The sequence below is a fragment of the Chiloscyllium plagiosum genome, chromosome 15 (genome assembly GCF_004010195.1).
Source record: "Chiloscyllium plagiosum isolate BGI_BamShark_2017 chromosome 15, ASM401019v2, whole genome shotgun sequence".
Lineage (NCBI taxonomy): Eukaryota > Metazoa > Chordata > Chondrichthyes > Orectolobiformes > Hemiscylliidae > Chiloscyllium > Chiloscyllium plagiosum.
This window is the reverse complement of record NC_057724.1, coordinates 397,134-408,795: the sequence shown is the minus strand read 5'-3', so window position 1 is coordinate 408,795 and position 11,662 is coordinate 397,134. Positions and strand designations below refer to the sequence as shown.

The following is an 11,662-nucleotide window of genomic DNA, read 5'->3' as shown; positions in this document are numbered from 1 at the left end:
CCCTCGAACTCAGCACCGCCTTCCTAACCTGCAATCTTCTTCCTGTCCTCTCCGCCCCCACCCCCACTCCGGCCTATCACCCTCACCTTGACCTCCTTCCACCTATCGCATTTCCAATGCCCCTCCCCCAAGTCCCTCCTCCCTACCTTTTATCTTAGCCTGCTGGACATACTTTCCTCATTCCTGAAGAAAGGCTCATGCCCGAAACGTCGATTCTCCTGCTTCTTGGATGCTGCCTGATCTGCTGCGCTTTTCCAGCAACACATTTTCAGCTCTGATCTCCAGCATCTGCAGTCCTCACTTTCTCCTAGCAAGGTTAGATCTCATGGAATACAGGGACAACTAGCCATTTGGATGTGGAACTGGCTCAAAGGTAGAAGACAGAGGGTGGTGGTGGAGGGTTGCTTTTCAGACTGGAGGCCTGTTACCAGTGGAGTGACACAAAGATTGATGCTGGGTCCACTACTTTTCGTCATTTATATAAATGATTTGGATGAGAACATAGGAGGTACAGCTAGTAAGTTTGCAGATGACACCAAAATTGGAGGTGTAGTGGACAGCAAAAAAAGGTTACCTCAGAGTACAATAGGATCTTGACCTGATGGGCCAATGGGCTGAAGAGTGGCAGATGTAGCTTAATTTAGATAAATGTGTGGTGATGCATTTTGGAAAATCAAATCAAGGCAGGACTTATACACTTAATGGTAAGGTCCTAGGGAATGTTGCCAAACAAACAGACCCCCTTGGAGTGCAGACTCATAGCTCCTTGAAAATGTAGTTGCAGGTAGGTAAGATAGTGAAGGCGGCTTTCTTTTATTTGTCAGAGCACTGAACATAGGAGTTTGGAGGTCATGTTGCAGCTGTACAGGATGTTGGTTAGGCCGTAGGTTACAAAGATGTTGCCAGGTTGGAGGATTTGAGCTATACAGAGAGGCTGAATAGGCTGGGTTTGTTTTCCCTGGAGTGTCGATGATCTTATAAAGGTTTATAAAATCATGAGGGGCATGGATATAGTAAATAGACAAGACCTTTTCCCTGGGGTGGGGCATTCCAAACCTAGAGGGCATAGGGCATATAAAAGGCACCTCTGGGGCAACGTTGTCACGCAGAGGGAGGTGTGTGTGTGTGGAATGAGCTGCCAGAGGAAGTAGTAAGGCTGGTGCAATTACACCATTTAAAAGGCATCTGAATTGGTATATTAATAGGAAGGGTTTAGAGGGATTGGCGCTAAGTGCTGGCAAACGAGCTGGATTAGGTTAGGATATCTGGTTAGCACAGATGAGTTGGACTGAAAGGTTGGGGGTGTACATCTCTATGACTCTACGATGTTGGACTCACTGAGCTACAGTCCCTTGGTTTATCTCCACCACTCAATGGTATCACATTAGTCTCGAACACCACTTCTGTGGCTGGAGCAAATTTGAAAATTAATATCAAGATCTCAGCCTCCCACAACAGCCCAGGATACATCTCATCTGGGTCTCCCCATCTAAATTTTTCTTATTCTGTCTACACGATTTGACAATGGGGAGATTGAAATTCCAATGATCATCATTTCAATAATTACAGAAATGTGTAGAAATAATTTTTCAATATTTAAAAAGGTCCAACAGTGATTGCCACTTATGTTTTTTAATTCTACCCACTAAGCCTCAACTAAGAAATCAACCTTTTTTCAAACAAAAAAAATCTGAATTGACTCCTTGATCAATATCGCAACACCGCCTGGTTTCTACCCACTTCCATCTTACCTAAATTCTATACCCGAGAATATTGTTGCAGGATATCATTGCTCTCTACCCATGTCCCTAGTACCAACATGAACCATAGCCTTCTTGTGCATCCACCACGCTCCCCACCACAATTGCCCAATTCCCCCAAAGGCTGTGCTGCTGCTCAGTGGCATCCTTGACCCTAACCCCAAGGAGTTATCACACTATCCTGGAGTCACAGCCACAGTCACAGGAGTCATAGTCATAGAGACGTACAGCACAGAAACAGAACCTTCAGCCCAACTTGTCCATGCCGACCAGATATCCCAACCCAAACTAGTCCCAGCTGCCAGCCAGCTCACATCCCTCCAAACATGTCCTATTCATATACCATCCAGATGCCTCTTAAATGTTGCAATTGTACTAGCCTCCACCACTTCCTCTGGCAGCTCATTCCATACACGTACCACCTGCTGCATAATGTTGCCCCTTAGGTCTCTTTTATATCTTTCCCTTCTCACCCTAAACCTATGCCCTCTAGTTATGGACTCCCCCATCCCACTCATGATTTTATAAACTTCTATACAGTCACCCCTCAGCCCCTGCCTATTCAACCTCTCCCTATAGCGCAAATCCTCCAAACTTGACAATATCCTTGTAAATCTTTTCTGAACCCATTCAAGTTTTACAATATCCTTCTGTTAGGAAGGAGATCAAAATTGCATGCAATATTCCAACAGTGGCCTAACCAATGTCCTGTACAGCTGCAACATGACCTCCCAGCTCCTGTACTCAATACTCTGACCAATAAAGGAAAGCATACCAAAAGCCTTCTTCACTATGTAAGACATGATTTCCTACGCACAAACTCAAGTTGACGACATCTAATTAGTCCTTGCCTTTCCAAATACACATGCATCCTGTCCCTGAGAATTCAGTCCAACAACTTGCCCACCACTGATGTCAAGCTCACCGGTCTATAGTTCCTAGCTTCTCCTTGCCACCTTTCTTAAATAATAGCACCACGTTAGCCAACTTCCAGTCTTCCGGCACCCCACCTGTGACTATCCATGATACAGATATCTCAGCAAAGGGGCCCAGCAATCACTTCCCTAGCTTCCGATGGAATTCTACGGTACACCTAATCAGGTTGTGGGGATTTATTCAACTTGATGTGTTTCAAAGCATCCAGCACTTCATCCTCTGTAATACAGACATTTTTCAAGATGTCAACATCTATTTCCCTGCATTCTATGATCTTCCATGTCCTTTTCCATAGTAAACACTAATGCAAAATACTTGTTGAGTATCTCCCCCATCTCCTGCGGCTCCACACAAGGCCACCTTGCTGACCTATTCTCTCCCCAGTTATCTTTTTGTCCTTAATGTATTTGTAAATATCCTTTGGATTCTCCTTAGCCCTATTTGCCAAAGCTATGTTCCCTTTTTGCCCTCCTTATTGCCCTCTTAAGTATACTTCTACTGCTTTTATACTCTAAGGATTCACTGAAACTATTTTCTCTATACCTGACATATGCTTCCTTCTTTATCTTAACCAAACCCTCAGTTTTTTTATCATCCCTCCACCTACCAGCCTTTCCTTTCACCCTAACAGGAATACACTGCCTCTGGGCTCTTGTTATCTCATTTCTAAGGCTTTCCATTTTCCAGCATTTGTTGTTTTCAGTACAGATTCCAGCATCAGCAGTAATTTGCTCTAAATCTGAACAGAGCTTTAAGCAATTCCGGGCACATTTCTGGATGAGACACTATTTGAGTGTTGAGTTAATGAGTAAACTCGACATTATCCAATCAACAATGCAACATTTAGCATAATTTTTTAATGACTCCACCACATTTTCAAACTTTAGGAAACTGTGTGTGGAGTTTGCACATTTTCCCCGTGTCTGCGTGGGTTTCCTCCGGGTGCTCTGGTTTCCTCACACAGTCCAAAAATGTGCAGGTTAGGTGAACTGACCATGCTAAATCGACCGTAGTGTTAGGTGAAGGGGTAAATATAGGGTAATGGGTCTGGGTGGGTTGCTCTTCGGAGGGTCGGTGTGGACTTGTTGGGCCGAAGGGCCTGTTTCCACACTGTAAGTAATCTAATCTTAAAAAAAATCTTAGCTGCAGACAGCTGTCTTGCAACACATTGCAGTAAACGTTGATTCCAATTCTGTTCAACATACCAAACAGACATTTATACCCTCTGAAGTTTTGTTATTTCAACGCAACAGCTGATAAAGCAACATTAATCACCTGGTTTTATGTAAAAAAGTATTAAACCATGACCACTCATTTCAGAGTTACCCAGCATTTTATTTTCCAAAACATTATCACATCCCTTCATACAAAATTAAAAGCACAAACCTGATGCAACAGAACACCAAGCATTTAATTTTCAATGCCTGTGTCTTCACCTAAAGTTACTGACTCCATGACAGAAATACTTATCTGTCACCTCACCAAGTCTCCAATACTATTGCCCCTCCTTTCTGTCTGTTCTCCTACTCCCAGCCTTGTGCAGTAAGTAGTACCACAGCTCTCAGGATAGTCCTGCACATTCTCCCTGCGTTTGTGCGGGTTTCCCCCAGGTGCTTTGGTTTCCTCCCACAATCCAAAGATGTGGAGGTTAGGTGAATTGACCAAAATAAATTGCCCATAGTGTTCAGGGATGTGTAGCTGAGGTGCATCATTCAGGGGTAAATGTTGTGGAACGGGTTTGGGTGGGATACTCTTCGAAGGGTCAGCGTGGAATTGTTGGGCCGAAGGGCCTGTTTCCACACTCTGGGGATTCTGATTCTAAACACCCTGGGACTTTTCTCAGTGCATACCTGCCTCTCTTACTGGCCACCACATCCACCGTGATTGTACTTTCTTATGCTAAGGTGACCATATCTAAAAACATGTTGCCCAATGCCATGCGCCCAGCTGATGAAGCCTGTGCTCATCCAGGCTGCCAGGAGCATCGAACAATTCCCACGTAATGCCGGTTGCACATTTAGGACTGAGCTCCCCTGGTTATTATGGTTAGTGTCATAGAGGTTTCTGTGGGATCTTGCTGTGCCGACTACGTTCAGACGAGCACACTTTACGAGGATGTGACAGGCGCCGAACAACGCAATTCTCCTATTTCCAGCCGTGACAACACTCACCGGGCACACAGGCTGGAGCGCCAAGACGGGGACAAGACGCAAGCCCCGCCGGCCGACACACTCCTCCGGCTCTGCACGGGGAAGCCGCCGCTGCCGCCACTTCGGGTCAGCGGGGACCCAAGGCAACCTGAGAGGGGCCGTTTGGCACCGCCAGGAGTTCGCAGGGAAAACATTCCGAAAGCAGCAGCGGCCCCACTCCCGGGTTTTCTCTCTCTGGGTCTGAGTCAGACTCTGTCCCCGCGGCCGCCGGTTAGGCCTCGAGCCTGTCAAACTCCCGCACGCGCGGCCAAACCAATGCGCCTGCGCGAGCCGCCGGACGGAGCTGGGTCTGATTGGTCATATTTGAGGGACGGACGATATAAACACATTCCCGAATGGTCTGAAGTTTACATCTAATTGTAACGGACGTTCCGATTGGTCGCTGGCTGGCTGGCGGGGCGCATGACTCCCGTTCCTCAAAGCTGGAAATCTGAAACAAAAGCAGGAATTATTGGAGAAACTCTGTGGGACTGGCAGAGAAATCAGAATTAATGTTTCAGGTCTAGGTCACCCTGCCTCACAAGTGATGGTAGCTAGGAAAAAGTTAGTTTAAGTATATAAGTTAGCTCGCTAAGCCTGAAGGTTTGTTTTCAGATCAAGCGGAAAGAGAGAGAAGAATAGTCGCGGAGAATGAATGGCTGTTAATGGCGAGAAATGGATAGTGTGTTATGGCAGACCATGTGATAACAAGTAGGAGCAAAAGGTTGCAGTTGTTGGAATCTGCTGAAAACATCAAATGCTGGAGATTACAGCAGGTCAGACAGCATCCATGGAGACAGAGAGCAATCTAATGTTTAGAGTCTGACTGATTCTGTAAGAAATGGGGAAGTGTGTTTTCGCAAAAAGGTAGTGATAATAAGCTTAAGTATAGTGCTGATAAATCGAGTAAAAAGGGCAGCTGCAGACAATGATTAAATCAGCAAGCACTAGGGAAATCTATAATTGGGTACTAACTTTAGTGCATAATTATTCTGAAATAATTTCTTTCATCATGATAGTTTAAATAATTTAGTCAGCAAAATAGCTGAGATAGCTGAAACACAAACTAGGCAAGAAAAGACACATTGTTAAAATGTATATTCAGGAATGGAATGTACCTATGAACAATGGAAGATGTTACAAGCAAACAGATAAAGTGAAAGGAACATCAAGATCCAAGTTTAGCAAAATCTTCCTTCTGTCAGCACTTACAGAGGGAAGGGTCGCCAACTTGGAGAAGGGGGGGAAAATAATAAGAGCGGATCGTAAGTTAGTCAGAGAATAAAGTTGTTTGGGTAATGTAGGAGTCAGAAGAGGTGACCTCACGCAGCTCAAAAGTATAACTGTGTACTAGTTTGAATGTTCATTGCTCATTTGCGTCTGCATTTGATGTCCTTCTTTGCAAGATCGTAGAATAAATAGTCTTGTTTCCAGTTTTGGTGGTCTCGTCTAATTTTATTAAAACTTGTTTCTAACATTCTTCATCAGAGCTGATGTGAAGTGTGGAGGGCTTAGATGGAGACAAAAAAAGCTGCAGATGTTTGAATCCAAAGTAGACAAGCAGGAGGCTGGAGAGGGGCAGCATTCTATAGGTATATCAGGAATAAAATAATGACTCGAGACAGATTAGGTCCAATCAAGGATAGTAGTGGGAAATTGTGCATGGAGTCTCAGGAGATAGGGGAAGCGGGAAAGGAATATTTTTCCTCTGTATTCACACTGGAAAAACACAATGTTATTGAGAATACAGAGGTACAGTCTACTAGACTAGACTGGATTGACATTCACAAGTAGGTGGTGTTAGCAATTCTGGAAAGTGTGAAAATACATAAGTCGCCTAGGCCGGATGGGATTTATCCTAGAATTCTCTGGGAAGCAAGGGAGGAGATTGCAGAGCCTTTGGCTTTGATCTTTGTGTTGTCATTGTCTACAGGAATAGTGCCAGAAGACTGGAGAATGGCAAATGTACTCTTGTTCAAGAAGGGGAGTAGAGACAACCTTGGTGATTTATTAGATCATGGATAAAGTGTTGGAAAGGGTTATAAGAGATAGGATTTATAATCATCTCAAAAGGAATAAGTTGATTAGGGATAGTCAACACTGTTTTGTCAAGGGTAGGTTGTGCCTCACAAACCTTTAGAGTTCTTTGAGAAGGTGACCAGACAGGTGGATGAGGGTAAAGTGTTTGATGTAGTGTATATGGATTTCAGTAAGGTGTTTGATAAGGTTCCCCATGGTAGGGTATTGCAGAAAATACAGATGCATAGGATTGAGGGTGATTTAGCAGTTTGGATCAGAAGCTGGCCGGCTGAAAGAAAACAGAGGCTGATGGTTGATCGGAAATGCTCATCCTGGGGTTCAGTTAATCGTGGTGTACCGCAAGAATCTGTTTTGGGTCCACTGCTATTTGTCACTTTTATAAACGATCTAGATTAGGGTGTAGAAGGATGGGTTAGTAAAGTTGCGGATGAAACTAAGGTCGATGAAGTTGTGGATAGTGCTGAAGGATGTTGCAGATTACAGAGGGATATAGATAAGCTGCAGAGCTGGGCTTGGAGGTGACAAATGGAGTTTAATGTGGAAAAGTGTGAGGTGATTCACTTTGGAAGGGGCAACAGGAATAAATAGTACTGGGCTAATTGTAAGATGCTTGGCAGTGTAGATGAGCAGAGAGATCTGTGTCCGTGTACATAGATCTCTGAAAGTTGCCATTCCGGTTGATAAGAGTTGTTAAGAAGGCAAAACGGGGTAAAAACAAGGACTGCAGATGCTGGAAACCAGAGTCTAGATTAGAGTGGTGCTGGAAAAGCACAGCAGGTCAGGCAGCTTCCGAGGAGCAGGAAAATCAACGTTTTGGGCAAAAGCCCTTCATCAGGAATAGAGGCTGAGTGGAGAGATAAAGAAGGCATACGGTGTTAGCTTTCATTGGTAAATGGATTGAGTTTCCGACCAACAAGGTCATGTTGCAGCTGTACAGAACTCTGGTGTGACAACACCTGGAGTATTGCGTACAGTTCTGGATAGCGCATTATAGGAAGGATGTGGAAGCTTTGGAAAGAGTTCAGAAAACATTTACTAGGATGTTACCTGTATGGAAGGTTTTATGAGGAAAGGCTGACGGACTGGAGGCTATTTTCTTTAGGTAGGAGAAGGTTGAGAGGTGACTTAATTGAGACATATAAGATAAGCAGAGGTTTAGATAGTGACAGCCTTTTTCCTCAGATGGTGATGGCTAGCACGGGAGGACATAGCTTTAAATTGAGGGGTGATAGATATAGGACAGATGTCAGAGGTATTTACTTTACTCACTAGTAGGGGCGTGGAACACACTGCCCGCAACAGTAGTAGACTTGCCAACTTGAAGGGTATTTAAATGGTCATTGGATAGACATCTGGATGAAAATGGAATAGTGTAGGATAGATGGGCTTCAGATTGGTTCCACAGGATGGCGCAACATTGAGGGCCGAAGGGCCTGTACTGCACTGTAATGTTCTATTTATGCTATAGTGGAGGGGGTGTAAATGCTGGGGGAAGAAAAGATGTTGAGAGTTTGTGATTGAAATGTGAGAATGGCAGAACAAAAAAGCGACAAAAGTGGGTACTGCAGATGCTGAGAGTAGAATCAAGATTAGAGTAGTGCAGGTCAGGCAACATCCAAGGAACAGGAAAATCGATGTTTCGAGCAAAAGCCCTTCAGCAGGGCTACTCTAATCTTGAACAATAATGCGTTTAACCGCCAGACTTGAAAGAACAGATGGTCCTATTGAGTGGAGGTAGGGGAGAGAGGACATGGTGAGAGAATGATAGAAAAGGATAGACCAGATCTAAAAGTTGAAGTTCTAAATAGGAGGAAGACCAATTTTGATGGAATTAGATAAGAATTTTCAAAAGCTGATTGGGGGCAGATGTTCACAGGTAAATTGACAGCAAGAAAATGGGAAGCCTTCAAAAATGAGATAACGAGAGTCCAGACACAGTATATTCCTGTTAGAGTGAAAGGCAAGGCTGAAATGACTAGAGAACTTAAGAAAAAGAAGGAAATATATGGCAGATACAGACAGAAGAGACTGACTGAATCCTTAAAGTTTAAAGGTAGTAGGAGTATACTTAAGAAGGAAATTAAGAGGGCAAAAAAGGGGTTATGAGATAGCTTTGGCAAATAGGGTTAAGGAGCATCCAAAGGGATTTTATAAATACATTAAGGACAAAAAAGGTAACTAGGGAGAGAATAGCTCCCACCACTCCCCCATCCAAGATCAGCAAGGCAATCTATATGTGGAACCACAGGAAATAGGGGAGATACTCAGTATTTTGCATCAGTATTTATTGTGGAGGAGGACATGGAAGATATTGAGTGTGGGGAAATAGATAATGATATCTTGAAAAATGTCCATATTACAGAGGAGGTGGTGCTGGATATCTTAAAATGCATCAAGGTGGATAAATCCCCAGGAGTGCCCTAGAACTTTGTGCAAAGCTATAGAACTGGTTGATTGCTGGGCCCCCTTGACGAGATATTTAGATCATCGAAGTCACAGGTGAGGTGCTGGGAGACTGGAGGTTGGTTAACATGGTGTCACTATTTAAGAAAGGTGGTAAGGAAAAACCAGGGAACTACAGACCAGTGGGCAAGTTGTTAGAGGGAATCCTGAAGGACAGTATTTAATGTATTTGGAACAGCAAGGACTGATCAGGGATAGTCAACATGGCTTTGTGTGTGGGAAATCATGTCTCACAAAGTTGATTTGAGCTTTTTGAAGAAGTAACAGGATTGAGGGCAGAATGGTGGCATGTGATCTATGTGGACTTTAGTAAGGTGTTTGATAAGGTTCCTCATGGTAGATTGGTGAGCAAGGTTAGATCTCATGGAATACAGAGAAAACTAGCCATTTAGAAGTAGAACTGGCTTGAAGGTAGAAAACAGAGGGTGGTAGTGGAGAGTTGCCTTTCAAACTGAAGGTCTATGACCAGTGATGTGCCACAAGGATTGGTGCTGGGTCTACTCCTTTTGTATGGAATGAGCTGCTAGAGGAAGTGTCGGATGCTGGTACAATTACAACATTTAAAAGGAATCTGGATAGGTATATGCATAGGAAGGGTTTAGAGGGAAATAGGCCAAGTGCTGGCAAATTGGACGAGATTGGGTTGGGAAATCTGGTCGGCATGGACAAGTTGGACCAAAGGACCTGTTTCCGTACTGTATATCTGACTCTATCATGTAACCAGCTAAGCGAAAAGAAAGGGAAGAAATCTGAGTTGGTTCATAATTTGAATGTGTTGAACTCACTAAGTCCAGAAGGTTTTAAAATGCCTAGTCCGAAGTTGAGATGTTGTTCCTTTAGTTGGTGCTGTGATTGAGTGGAGCACTGCAGCATGCAGAGGACAGACATGTGGGGGATGTGAGCAGGACACTGTAAAAATGACCAGCTGAGGGTCATGCTTGCACACAGACTGGAGGTGTTAAGCATAGCGGTCACCCAGTCTGCATTTGGTTTCTCCAATGGAGAGTAGGCCACATTGGGTGCAGTAATTACAATACACAGCTGGGGGAGGTCAGGTGAAATGCTGCTTCCCTTGGAAAGACTCTTTAGGCCCTTCAATGGTGAGCAGTTAGGAGGTGAAAGGGCAGATTTGAATCTTCTGCAATTACATGGTAAGTGCCATGGAGAGGGGGTGTGGTTAGTGGTCTAAGTGTCGTCCCGTTTTCCCACCCGTCAGTCAAAGCAAAATGCTCAGAGACAGTATAGTTTTACCCTCTTCATCTTTATTCTGGGCCCTGGAGGGAGAGAGGACAATCGCTCATGTGCATAGGGACATGAGTTTTCTGTCTTCTCCGGAAGAGCAGTTTCTTAATGAACTATATAGTCATTTTACATGGAGGAGCATCCAGATAAGACAACATACGTAATAGGGCTTGGTTAGGAACATGGGACTGCGATATCTAGCAATTACGGAAACATGGCTCAGGGATGGGCAGGGCGGGCAGCTTAATGTTCCAGGATACAAATGATACAGGAAGGATAGAAAGGGAGGCAAAAGAGGAGGGGGAGTGGCATTTTTGATAAGGGATAGCATTACAGCTGTGCTAGGGGAGGATATGCCTGGAAATACATTGAGGGAAGGTATTTGGGTGGAACTGAGAAATAAGAAAGGGATGATCACCTTATTGGGATTGTATTATAGAACCCCTAATAGTCAGACGGAAATTGAGAAACAAACTTGTAAGGAGATCTCAGCTATCTGTAAGAATAATAGGGTAGTTAAGGTAGGGGATTTTAACTTTCCAAACATCGAGTGGGACTGCCATAGTGTTAAGGGTTAAGATGGAGAGGAATTTGTTAAGTGAGTACAAGACAATTTTCTGATTCAGTATGTGCATGTACCTACTAGAGAAGGTGCAAAACTTGACCTACTCTTGGGAACTAAGGCAAGGCAGGTGACTGAGGTGCCAGTGGGGAAGCACTTTGGGGCCAGCGACCATAATTCTATTCGTTTTAAAATAGGGATGGAAAAGGATAAACCAGATCTAAAAGTTGAAGTTCTAAATTGGAGAAAAGGCAAGGCAGGTGACTGAGGTGCCAGTGGGGAAGCACTTTGGGGCCAGCGACCATAATTCTATTCGTTTTAAAATAGGGATGGAAAAGGATAAACCAGATCTAAAAGTTGAAGTTCTAAATTGGAGAAAGGCCAATTTTGACGGTATTAGGCAAGAACTTTCAAAAGCTGATTGGAGGCAGATGTTTGCAGGTAAAGGGACGGCTGGAAAATGGGAAGCC

The 11,662-nt window shown here is 44.0% G+C and overlaps 1 protein-coding gene across 3 annotated transcripts in view; it reads right to left on the bottom strand.

Moving 5' to 3' along the window:
- The window catches only part of nup133 (nucleoporin 133), a 61,980-nt gene extending 56,761 nt beyond the window's left edge, over window positions 1-5,219 (bottom strand). For all 3 annotated transcript variants that reach the window (XM_043704244.1, XM_043704246.1, XM_043704245.1), the window contains exon 1: window positions 4,868-5,219. In XM_043704244.1, the coding sequence (XP_043560179.1) occupies window positions 4,868-5,040 (173 nt within the window). In that variant the 5' untranslated portion in view covers window positions 5,041-5,219. The remainder of the gene's footprint in view (window positions 1-4,867) is intronic.
- Between the last annotated feature and the right edge of the window lie 6,443 nt (window positions 5,220-11,662).